The 13,402-nt window shown below is 33.2% G+C and overlaps 1 protein-coding gene across 1 annotated transcript in view; it reads left to right on the top strand.

Moving 5' to 3' along the window:
- RIMS2 (regulating synaptic membrane exocytosis 2) overlaps positions 1-13,402 on the top strand; it is a 319,527-nt gene that overhangs the window by 22,233 nt on the left and 283,892 nt on the right. Inside the window, exons 2-6 of the mRNA XM_010863490.1 lie at positions 1,983-2,050; positions 3,846-3,965; positions 6,072-6,171; positions 7,548-7,671; positions 10,546-10,592. Coding sequence (XP_010861792.1) covers positions 1,983-2,050; positions 3,846-3,965; positions 6,072-6,171; positions 7,548-7,671; positions 10,546-10,592 — 459 coding nt within the window. The remainder of the gene's footprint in view (positions 1-1,982; positions 2,051-3,845; positions 3,966-6,071; positions 6,172-7,547; positions 7,672-10,545; positions 10,593-13,402) is intronic.

The following is a 13,402-nucleotide window of genomic DNA, read 5'->3' as shown; positions in this document are numbered from 1 at the left end:
ATATATATATATATATATATATATATATATATATATATTTTTTTTTTTTTATATATTGCTGAACTACATTTGCTAATATTCTGCTAAGGATTTATCTATATTCATGAGGCGATTGGTCTGCATTTTTCTTGTTTGCCTTTTTTTTTTCTGTTTCGTCTGTTTTTTATTTTCTTTTTCTTGCTATCTATAGGTTATTTAAACTTTTTTTAAAAATTGCATTTTAATTCATCTGTAGTGTTTTTCAGTGTATTTCTTTGCAAAGAATTTTATTTAGTTGTTGCTGTAGGTACTATGCGGCTTCTGTGGTGGCTCAGCTGGTAAAGAATCTGCATATTACATATGTGTAACTTACATCCTGCTGCTGTTGACATTTTACTAGTCAGAGAGAAAAGTGGAAGCCTTACATACTTTAATTTCTTTTACCTTTCCCTTCTTATAATGTAATTATCTTACCTATTTCTTCTATGTGTGTTGAAACGCATATCAGATGATATATACTTCTTATTTCAAACATCGACATAATTTGGAAAACTAAAGAGGAGGGTAGCCTATTGTATTTACCCATAGTTTTACTTACCGTGTTTTTTATTCCTTCTTGTACCTTCACTCATGGTGTCTTCCAACCCAATCTCTCTTTAGTACTTAGATTCATCTTTTTAAAGTGTAAATCAGATCATGTCACCATCTTGCTTAAAATCCTTCAGTGACTGAAATTCATAATCTTTAATGTGGTGTGAGAAGGGCTCTCTAAGCTGATTTGTGTTGCCTCTGCAGTCTCAGCACCGCATTTGCCCTCATTCTTTTTGGTTCAGACACACTGGTGTTCCATTGGTGTTTTGTGCAGTACCATCTTGTTACTTCTTCCTGGAATGCTTTCCTCTGCTTTCCATCTGCCTGTATCTTTATCTGTCCTTTATAGATTGCATATTTCTGTTCTCAAACATCACTTCTTTAGAGGTGTTTGCTGACCCCAAAATCTAAATTAACTGTTATTATACTCTTACAGTGTTTTGCACATCCTATATGACACTGATGATTTATTTATGTTTATCTCCATTCTGCTGAATGTCTCATTGTTTTACCCCTTACCTTAAGGTTTAGCACAATGCACAGCAATATGAAGGTGTTTAGTAAATATTTTTAAATAAATGAAAATATGAATAGAGCTTAACAAGATGTGCACATATAGATGAAAAAGTTCTTTTCCAAAGGTAAGACAAATAAGGAGCACATAAGTTTGAGAAATGGATATTTATTGTGAGTTGCCAATTACATAAATTATCTGAAAAATTATTTGAGTAGAAAATTTATTTTTAGACGAATGCGATTTCTGAAAAAAAAACTTGAAAAATTGCTTCAAAATAATATCAAGTAATTCATGATATTTAAGGGAAGGTTATATTTACTAACAGAAGTTGAGTGAACCTCTTTTGTCATTTTCATATAGATTTAATCTTTTGTGTAACCAATTCTTTTTTTTAATCAAAATTTTTAGGAGGTTTCAGCATTAAAGAATATCATACTATATTCCAGAAACATTTAATTACTTAATTTTTCATTATAGTGGTTATTAGCAATCCACTGTTTAATTTTTAAAATGCATCTTAATCTTTGGAGGACAAACTCATGTCTGTAGGCCAGCATCAAAAAAATAGCATGAGTAACAGACATTGCTGAAAGTCTTTTTCTTTTTTTCAGAATATATAATTTTTTTCCTTTATATTCCTGTTTATTAGTAGCTGTTTCTCTTCTTTCAGCAGTTTTGTTCTGTAGGATTTGTCTAGAGTACATAAGTATTCTGCATTCTATAAGTTAACTCACTTGAAATCTTAGCTTTCTCTTGGTATATATAGTGAGTGCTTACAGATAAAGTACTTCAAACTAGAGGGGATCACACAGTTTAAAATGTTGATTATGTCTTTGTCTGCCCTTTCTTTCGCCGTCTCCTTTACTTCCCTCTTTTGTCTGTCTGACTCTCACAGGAGACGTGGATCACAACTGGTTGGACCATACATCTTGGCATAGCAGTGAGGCATCCCCAATGTCTTTGGTGAGACATGTGGGGCCTTACTATCTAATTTCTGTTATCATTTCACTTTTCCTTTTGGATTTATACCTTTGCATGTTTTCTTTTTGTATCTTTTTTTTTTTTTTATCCCACACCTGTAGGGGACAGTCAAAAGGGAAAAAGAAAAACTAGTGAGCAGGCAGTTTTGTCGGACTCTAACACCAGGTCTGAGAGACAAAAGAAAATGATGTACTTTGGAGGCCACTCTTTGGAAGAGGATTTGGAATGGTCTGAGCCTCAGATTAAGGACTCTGGGGTAGATACGTGTAGTAGCACAACCCTTAATGAGGAGCATAGCCATAGTGATAAGGTACTGAGATTGTGGAGCCTGCCTTTTAACCTGCTCATTTGGTCTTCGTTTGCTCTCTGTCACTCATTCAAACAGAACATAATAAAAGGACAGGGCATTTCAGGGGTCAATATAGCATTTCTTAAGGTGCAGAAAAGAAAAACAAAACCAAAACAAATCGATCAACCAAAGTACTTCTTGCTTGCTTTGCTGTTTTTGTTGTTTGACGGCATACCAAAAAATAAGTAAATGAAAATAAAAATTAGGAACAATAGAATGTTTTGTTTATGGTCGCTTGAAAGAACTTGGTAATGTTATTATAAACCACAAATATAAAGAATTTTTTTTTGGATTGGCTTATTTGACTGCTTGCATATATTTTCCTTGGGATGAAAATTAAGTTATTAACAGTTTGAATCCCAGGTAAAAGGGAGATAATTGGGTCTGTTTGCACAGAAAAAGTTGTTTTTCTTTTTTCCCTTTCACTGTCATTTTGCTCTTTTGTTTTATTGTCATAGCATTTTAATGTAGTGTCAATTAGTATTAGAGCCATTGCCATCTGCTTTGGTATTTATTGTTTGCTTTTAGTATAGTGAAACTTTTGAAATCTTTTTATCATATAGATGTGATTTACTGGAACTTGTCTTTTGCCTGCTAAATTTTGCATGAAGATGTGCATGTTAACTTTTAGATAACTGTGGAACTGTGATTACACAAATCATTTACTTTGTTATTTGACATATAACATATAATGGAATTGTGTCATGATTTAGAAAAGGCTTGAGAAAAACTAATATTTTCAAGGTTGTTGAACAGTGTTTAACAGTACCATTGAATTATCAAATAGTTCAGAAACCTGAAAGAGTCAAGAAATCTCCAAAAAATGAGCAATGTAATCTGTCCTCATGTTTGAATTGGACCTGTTTCTCCCATGTACATTCATTTGGAAAGTTACCTAGCCCTGTGTATTTTTAATAATTTTTATCTAGAAACCTATTTCAAGAAAACCCTCTTCAGTTTTCTATTTTAATTTAGCTTGACCTTTTAACTTTTACTGTAATAAAGTCTTTCAAAGTCTTCTAGAAGTGTTTGAAGATTAAATTCTCATTTTTAAATGAATCCAATTGCATAGAATTAGAGTCTCTTTTCTGCCTATGGTTTTTTAATCTGTAGTATGTAGATAATTAAACTAGAGTGTGCATATATTTTTAAGGTTTATCAGTTTTTTTAGAACTGTATAACTTCAGTGTTGTGTTAGAGCATGTTAGAATTTGAAGTAACTGATTTTTTAAAAAAACTTGAGATATTAAAATAAGATTATAAGCATAATCTTATCATCTTATTAAATTTTTGATCAATATTTTGACTGAAAGCTGATTTGTGTAATCATAACACTTTGGGAATTGCAAGTTTGGCTAGATTGTACAATAAAGGGTCATTTGTCATAAAAGAACATTAATTTTTGTGTTTATTGATGCGATATATCAGCACCCTGTGACGTGGCAGCCATCTAAAGATGGAGATCGTTTAATTGGTCGCATTTTATTAAATAAGCGTTTAAAAGATGGAAGTGTACCTCGAGATTCAGGAGCAATGCTTGGCTTGAAGGTATGTGATGAAATATGTGAGATGCTCTATATTCCTTATAGATTTATCAGAAAAGCAAAAGATATAATAACTCTATACCAACTTAGTGTTTTTTTTTCCATTTTCAAGAATTCCTAAATATTTGCACTCATTTTTCGAAAACTTTTCATTTCCAAGTGTTATTTAAGAAGTTGCCATTATTTTACAATAATACATATTTATTTAATTTTGGAAAATAGAACTTGAATTATATACTTGAATTCTAAATACAGTGCTCAAGCTTATTTTACCTGTAGTTGTCCTTCAAGTCTATGTATGTGTTTATATTCTATTAAAATGATAGCTTTGTTCAATTATTAAATGTGCAAATGTGGGAAATATAACGTGTATTACATAGGAATATAATTTGTATTAGCGTAGCAAAATATGTATGTGTTTTTTTTGTGTGTGTGTGAGAGAGAGAGAGAGAAAGAGAATAACGTTTGAAGTCTAAAAACTCAGAAATACTTATGTTAGGAGATTTAATGTAAATGCTGATTTGTATTTTACTGTAAAATACCAGACAATTATTTAAGTACACCAAAGAAGGCTCTGTTGATTTTTTGTGTATCCGTAAAGTGAATTAAAAACTGAAATGCAAAGAGAGTTTTAGAATCGAATCATTGCTACAGAAGTAGTTGTATAGAATCCAGGAAGAGATATTTGAAAATTTTGATTGTAAATAAAATTGTGCATCATTTATTGGGTGGTTGCCGTGTGGCTGGTACTCATCTGAACACTTTATCATTTTACTGACTCTCAGATAAGAAATAAGCTTAGCAAGGTCTTGTAACTTGCTCATAGTCTCAAAGATGGTGATGAAGGTGAGAATTAAATCCAGATCTGCCCAGTGTAGAGTTGGAACTGCAGTATAGTATAGAGGTCGGGATGCCTTGGCTTGACTTCTATTTATAGCACTTACTAGCTATGTTACATTAGGCAACTAAACTTCTCTTAGTCTCAGATCCTTCATCTGTACAGTGGAGATAATAATACTGAGACTTATTATCTAGTAAGATTAAATAAAGCAATATACAAACATTTAGTATTGTGCCTGGCACTCTGAGATTTCAATAATAATAATTATAGTCAGTATAATTATTATTAAAATTTATTAAGTCAAGAAAGTTTTAATATCTTAACATAGGGATTTCAGCCCATATTATCTATACATGTAATTTTCAGAACCAAACATTTGAATAATTAGTTAATGTTAACTGAACTGCCGCTGAGTTATTCACTGCAATTGGGGAATAAATAAATGGAGTAAGATAAATCAATAATTTTTAAATTCTGTGTCATTCAGTCAATTGAGAAGAGGGAAAAAAATCTAGTCAATGAAATTAGTTACTAGTTTTTGCATAACTTGCTACAAAGTTGATATATTGATTGATTGGCAGTTCTGAGAATCAAAGCATTAATTTAGGAGACTAGTCTTATAGCTTCACATATGATTCCACTGCATTAATGATAACCTTTGTTTTTTTTCTTTTTCTGAAACATGTGTTAATAGAAACAGAAAAATTGGGAGGCAGATGGTCTAAAGTTTACATTAATTTGGATGAGATTAAGTAAATTTTGTAATTTTCTCAAGAAAAATCCATCATCATCATGCATGTTATCAATGTGCCCCAAAGATTACCAACTAATAAAATTTTTAGAAGATATCATAATTATAGTAAAAGTAACAAAATATGTAGTATGATACTTGACATCTATAACTAGAAATTTGTAGTTAGAAATGTTAATGTAATTATATGTAATTATGTAGTATTGTGTAGTAACATATTTTTAGAAATGGCAAAAGTAAGAATTCTGTAATAAAGGCAGAAATTATAAATTGTTTCTAAGGTATGCAACATTTTCAACAAATAATTGCTTAAATTGTAAAATATTTGGAGTATGTAAAGAGTCTGCCCTTAACATATACACAGTTCCTAATAATAACACTATATTATTTTAAAATTATTTTAACATATTAAATTATAGTTTCAAAACTTGCAAATTATCTAGTTATTTTTTACTTGAATCTTCAACTGTGTTCAATTGAACAATATGCCTGTTTTAACATTTTCTTCTTTTAAACAGGTTGTAGGAGGAAAGATGACTGAATCAGGTCGGCTCTGTGCATTTATAACCAAAGTTAAAAGAGGAAGTTTAGCTGATACTGTAGGACATCTTAGACCAGGTAGGTTTCAATTTTTGGTTATTTACACTTACACTGTTAAATTTCAGTTCAGTTCAGTTCAGTCGCTCAGTCGTGTCCAACTCTCTGCAACCCCATGAATCGCAGCACACCAGGCCTCCCTGTCCATCACCAGCTCCTGGAGTTTACTCAGACTCACGTCCATCGAGTCAGTGATGCCATCCAGCCATCTCATCCTCCGTCGTCCCCTTCTCCTCCTGCCCCCAATCCCTCCCAGCATCAGAGTCTTTTCCAATGAGTCAACTCTTCGCATGAGGTGGCCAAAGTACTGGAGTTTCAGCTTTAGCATCATTCCTTCCAAAGAACACCTAGGACTGATCTCCTTTAGAATGGACTGGTTGGATCTCCTTGCAGTCCAAGGGACTCTCAAGAGTCTTTTCCAACACAAACAGTTCAAAATCTTCAATTCTTTGGTGCTCAGCTTTCTTCACAGTCCAACTCTCACATCCATACATGACTACTGGAAAAACCATAGCCTTGACTAGACAGACCTTTGTTATGAAAAAGTTGTCTCATTTGGAAGTGACTTCACTTGTAACCAAAAGTTCATTTAACTTATATATTAATTTTTATTCATCAATGTAAAGTTGTAACTATTAGTTCTTGAGTCACAGTAGATAAAAGATTTTTATATTTACTGATCTTATTTTTTTGTTGATGGATATTCCTAGTCTGTATCTCAGATTAGCATAATTTGTTTCCCATAAGCCTTATTTCTTTTGAAGCACTTCCAGTATAGTTTAGAAAGCAAATTTCATGGATAAATATGTTTTTCCTGAAATGTGTCACTCCTTATGTCTATGATAATGGTTACTATTGAAGAGATCCTTGAATGCCTTGGAGAGGATCCAGTGAATGGTCAGTATTAAACTTTTCATAAAAGAGATTAGACAAGTGCTCAATTACATATATATTGAGAATCATAGAATACAGAGTTATACATTTTTCAAAGAGGCAACGGATCATGATAGTTTCTAGAATTGTAATTTCTATTAAGAAATCACAGACAAGAGTGATGTCACCAAGTTGGAGACGTAGGTTGTTCCCAACTTGCTTCCCCTTGCAGGAACAACTAACAACTATTCAGGGACAGGACACTATTGAAAACAATTCCAGAAATCACAGAAATGACTTTTACGTTATTTTTTCCTCTGGCTTTTCCTTGTCCTTTTGTGTGAAATTTACTAATCATCCCAGTCATCATATTTTATGCCATTGGAGCTGTTCTCAGTATGTTTCTTATTCCATAATGGTGCTTGTGTTCTACAAAATTGATTGCAGTTTGAGATTGCATTTGTTTCGAGTGCATTTTGTGAAGTTAGGTTTTCTGAGATTATCATTGCTGACACACACCACAGGTGATGAAGTACTAGAATGGAATGGAAGACTATTACAAGGAGCCACATTTGAAGAAGTATATAATATCATCCTGGAATCCAAACCTGAACCACAGGTGGAGCTTGTTGTTTCAAGGCCTATTGGGTGAGTTAATCTGAATACTTTCAGTTCAGTTCAGTTCCGTTCAGTCGCTCAGTCGTGTCTGACTCTTTGCGACCTCATGAATTGCAGCACGCCAGGCCTCCCTGTCCATCACCAACTCCCAGAGTTCACCCAAACCCATGTCCATCAAGTCGGTGATGCCATCCAGCCATCTCATCCTCTGTCGTTCCCTTTTCCTCCTGTCCCCAATCCCTCCCAGCATCAGAGTCTTTTCCAATGAGTCAGCTCTTCGCATGAGGTGGCCAAAGTACTGGAGTTTCAGCTTTAGCATCATTCCTTCCAAAGAACACCCAGGACTGATCTCCTTTAGAATGGACTGGTTGCATCTCCTTGCTGAATACTTTACACATGTGTAAATTTGACTGTGTGTGCATGCTCAGTCATTCAGTTGTGTCTGACTCTTGTGACCCCTAAGAACTGTAGCTCACCAGGCTCCTCTGTCCATGGGAGTTTCCAGGCAAGAATACTAGAGTAGGTTGCCATTTCCTCCTCCAGGGTATCTTCTCTACCCAGAGATCAAACTCCTATCTCCTGTGCTGGCAGGTGAATTCTTTACTACTGCACCAACTGGGAAGTCATAAAATTGACTACTATTAAACAATTTGTAATATGCAATTCAATAATATCTGATTACTTTATAAAACTAAATTTTTTGAGGACAGTGCTTTTTTCTCCTTTACTAAAAACACCTTATCAAAAATGACATCTTTTTATCTGATCATGCTAGAATATATAGTTAATTACAAAGGAAGAAAATTTAGGTGTTTATAATTTTTCTTAGGGCTTCCCTGATAGCTCAGTTGGTAAAGAATCCGCCTGCAATGTAGGAGACGCCAGTTCAATTCCTGGGTTGGGACGATCCCCTGGAGAGGGGATAGGCTACCCACGCCAGTATTGTTGGGCTTCCCTTCTTGCTCAGCTGGTAAAAAAAATCTGCCTGCACTGTGGGAGACCTGGGTTCAATTCCTAGGTTGGAAAGATCCCGGAGAAGGGAAAGACTACTCATTCCAGTATTCTAGCCTAGAGAATTCCATGGACTGTATTTTTTTTTAAATATTTAAGATAATTTTTATTATCTTAGTAACTCAGTAGATAGCTAAAGGATTAGCAGAAGGGGACTATAGTAACAGTTATTCTCAAAAGAAGTTTCATAATCTGTGGTTCTGTACATTGCACAAGAATCAGCTATATTCTATGCATTTTATGTTTTTTCCAAAATGGAGATTTAATGTAAAAATAAGAGATAGGTTAAGGGCACACTGTTTCTAGATGGAGGCAACCACTTAAGGAAAAATGAACATCTTTAAGTTAACAGATAAAAAGTAAGCAAACATCAATTACTCTTTGACTTTTTTTAAATTGGCAATAAATATAATGCTTTTAAATAATTATTTTATTATTATTAACCATTTTATTATTTTTATTATTATTTTAAATATAATCCTTTTTAATCTAGTGAATAATTATGTTTACTTTTTAATTATGTTAAAAATACTCATGAAATACCACAGGAGTATTTCCTTTACAGAAGCTTGTGTTCTAAGCCAATGTAAAAGAGAAACCTATAACTTAAAAAAGCAATAGAAAAATATATAAACTGGCAGTGAATTATTAAATGCATGTCTGGTGTAAAAGTATTCCAGGGTAGAAACTGGAAATTTTTCCTTCTTATAGAATACTAATGCCTAGTTTTAAGTCATTTATATGAGTTTTTCATGATGAAATTGCTTCATGAAGGAAATTTTCATGAAGGAAATTACTTCAATTGGTAACTTAATTTTTGAAATGTTCCTTTCAAAAGTAATGAATCTACCACATGAAATTGTATCTATTTTTTATTTTGTCTTTTCATAGTTTTGCTATATGGTTAAACTATTACCTTAAGGTATTAATCAAATGTGTTTCTTGGTATTAAGGAATTCTCCAATCACATTTTTTTTTTAATATTTAAGTATTATTGATGCAACTTTTTGAATGAGCTTAGCCATTAATGTATATCATCCTTGCTGCTGCTGCTGCTGCTGCTAAGTTGCTTCAGTCGTGTCTGACTCTGTGCGACCCAGAGACGGCAGCCCACCCATCCCTGTGATTGTCCAGGCAAGAACACTGTAGTGGGTTGCCATTTCCTTCTCCAATGCATGAAAGTGAAAAGTGAAAGTGAAGTCGCGCAGTCGTGTCCGACTCTTAGCGACCCCATGGACTGCAGCCTACCAGGCTCCTCCGTCCATGGGATTTTCCAGGCAGGAGTACTGGAGTGGGGTGCCATTGCCTTCTCCTTGGCAAACCTCAAACAAAAATGTACATACTTTAGGTGTAAATGCAATACAGAGCAATTATGTTAAGTCCAATAAAAACATGTTTACTTTTTTCTTAGTAGAATTATTATGTTTAAAAAAATTTCAGTCACAATCCAAATATTTTAATTTTCATTTTGGTGATATTTTTATTTGAATTTCAATGTTATGATTTGAACAACAGCAGGTACAATGTAAAGAGTAGAGTATAATTAAAATATATTTCTAAAACTTACCTTGTTTTGAGTATAGAAATTTTTTGAATGGAAAATTGTATAGTAAAACACATAGGAAATGAATTGTATATTTTCATAAATCTGCTCCAAATGCATGTAATTTTTCATTTTTTTAAGTAGTAGGAGTCAGCCCTGCGAACTTTGATTGTGTTCTACGAGTGCTACGACTTTTTTCTCCTTATTTATATAATGCTTCTATCTATCATACACAGTTTTGTTCATTTTGCATTGTCCTGTTATAATATAGATTGATAATTGTCATAATAGTAGTTCCTAGTACTTTTTAAACAATTTCTTGTTTTTTTTTTCTTTTTCTGTCGTTTCAGAGATATACCTAGAATACCTGACAGCACACACACACAGCTGGAGTCCAGTAAGTTTCATTTATTTTAGTAGAAAATGTCACTAATAAAGTCGTTCATCATCTGAGTCAAATGAACTCTTTATTAATACAAAGTAAGAAATATAATAGTACTGTTGTCAAGTCTGCAGTTGTATAAAGATGGAAGATTTAGTATTATTTCATGTTATTGTGGGAAAAAGTACAAGAGTCTATATCTTAAGATGATTTTTTTAAACTACACTGTCTTAACTACCATGTATTTTTTAGATAGCTGTATTAAGGTATATTACTATAAACTGAAGATATTTCAAATGCACAGTTAGGTAAGTTCACTACTCAAAATTTCACCCTCTCCCCAAATTTCACCTAATTTTAAAATTTACTGCTTTGTAACCTAATCCTCAGTAAGTGTGGGGAATCTTGAGGACAATCTAGTGAATAATTACATATATATTCTTATTTATATTTTCAGAAAATGGGTAATAGTTCTGATTTAACAAAGTAGTAATGGAACAATAGACATTTAAGTTGAAATAACATTAAATATATAGACATTTTAAATTACTTGTGTTTGAGTGCTACTTCAGATATTAAATATCTTAGGCAAATATAAGTTAAAATTATTACAATTTTATATATTATATAGACATTTAAAAATTACATAGACATTTTAAATTACTTGTGTTTGAGTGCTACTTTCAGATATTAAGCAAACAAATTTTTTCCAATTCATTGACTGATTAATAGAAAGGCATGTTGTGAAGGAAGAGAGGAGGGTTGCAGTCTGAAATATGTTGATCAGGATAGACACATTGAGATGGAAGAATTGGAGCAAGATTGGACAGAGTGGCAATCTGAGGAAAAAGCTTTTCGGGTACAGTGGGCAGAGGTTCAGTGGTGCTAAGCCAGGAAAGCCTAAGATGCATTTAAGAAAAAGCAAAAAGACTTGTGGCTGCAAGAGTGAGCAAAGGGAAGAACGGCAGGAGGGAGGACAGGGAGGTCACGGGCAGCCAAACTGCAGAGACTTTACGAGGCGCTGTAAAGAATTTGGCTTTCACTCTAAGGGAAATCAGGAGCTACATAGGATGTTTTGGGGGAGAAACATGTTTTCCAATCTGGGTGCTATGTTGAAAATAGACTAAACAGAGTGAAAGCAGAGAGAGAGTGAGAAGGCTATTTCAGTATTTGAGTGGTGAGCCAATGGTAACTTAGACCATGGTGGTTGCAATGAAGGTCGTGAGAAGTGACTGGATTCTTTATACACATGTCAATTAACAGAATACTATTAAAATAGATGGTTTTTTTTTACATTTATATTATAATTATGAGTATAAATTAAAAAAAAAAGAAAAACTTTACCAGAGAGGTCAAGTCATTTTGGAATGCCTTAGCTCTAAATTTTAAAATTTGATTATATGATAGATTTGCTTTAGTACCTTTGGCTGGTTGCTAAATTATTTTATCCAAAATAATATTATGATCACATAAAATTATAAGTGCTAGCATAATGATAATAATTATCATTATATATAATGTCATCATCATCATCACTCCTATTTTGGATGCCTGGAACTGTGCTTGATATTGTTACTTATACTAATTTTCACAGCAGTCTATGATGTAGGTAAAACTTTTATTCACTTACATCACACAGATATTATATAAGCAGTATGGAATCCTTTATATTATTGTAGCTATTTGAAAAACCCCTAGGCTACAGTTCCAAAATTGTTTCTGTTAGGGCAGGGGTCCTTTCTCAAATAAGATTGAATCCTGTTTGCTTTAGAAGTGGAAGAGTAGCTTTCTCCAAGGCCTGTTTCTTAACCTCTATTTTTAGTTCCTCAGCAAGTTTTTCTCTTCATATAATTTTAATTGCCACATGACTCCTAAGTTACATTATCAAAATGATCTATCATTGTCCCTACAGCCCTGGATATTTAAAGAATATTGAAGAATATGTTCTAAGTGTCTGTCTTCCTGTTACTTGAAGCTTAGCTTATTTCTTAATATAAAGGCAGTATTCTTTCCACTTCTAAATGCTATGAAGGTATCACCATTACTTCTGATCCCAAGGCTTACCGTTTCCCCCTTCATTTTACACTGTATTCTCTCTGGAAGTGAATACTATCCACTTAGGACCCCAATTAGGGTGACAGTTTGCATTTTAATTTCTAACACTAATATCTACTCGACATTTGGCCCCATCTGCACATCCGTTACCTGCTTTACATTTCCCCTTGGATGTCTTTGTGGTGTCGCAGGGTCACTGTGACAGGTTCCAAATTAACTTCTCCAACCATTCCTTTACACACAGAACTTCTCCAGAGTTCTGCATCCAGGGAATATCTGCTCTGTCCTGTGCAGAGAACAAGACATAGGGGACCATATCTGGTTATAACCCTTGAAATCTTAACATTCCCCCCTTTTCCTTAATCTGGAAATTTCCTTATCTAATTAATTTGAGTCCTCATTTTCTAATTTTGTGACATTGCTTCAATTCTTTCTTTTCAGTCCATTTTCCAGTCATTCCCCTTCTTTTATATTTTATTGAATTCCACTTATTCTTAACTATTTTTCATCTCGCTCAATTCAGAAACTTTAAATGAATGGTAAAGACATCTTCCTCAAAGGCAGTTTTTATTACCTAACTCATAAAAATTTAGCATGGATATTTTATTAGTGCCAAAATTTGCAGCCCAGAATTCCAGGCATTTAATTCTGTCAGTATCTCATTAGCTCCATTTTATTCACTTTGCAATTTGTTCATTCCTCTCCATACAAATAAACTCATACATATAACTTCTAGGTATTGAAGTTCTGCTTTTCCTGATCTCCTATAT

This window comes from Bison bison, unplaced genomic scaffold, assembly GCF_000754665.1.
Source record: "Bison bison bison isolate TAMUID 2011002044 unplaced genomic scaffold, Bison_UMD1.0 scf7180017864491, whole genome shotgun sequence".
Lineage (NCBI taxonomy): Eukaryota > Metazoa > Chordata > Mammalia > Artiodactyla > Bovidae > Bison > Bison bison.
The sequence above is the reverse complement of the archived record's forward strand: the minus strand, read 5'-3'. Positions and strand labels throughout refer to the sequence as shown.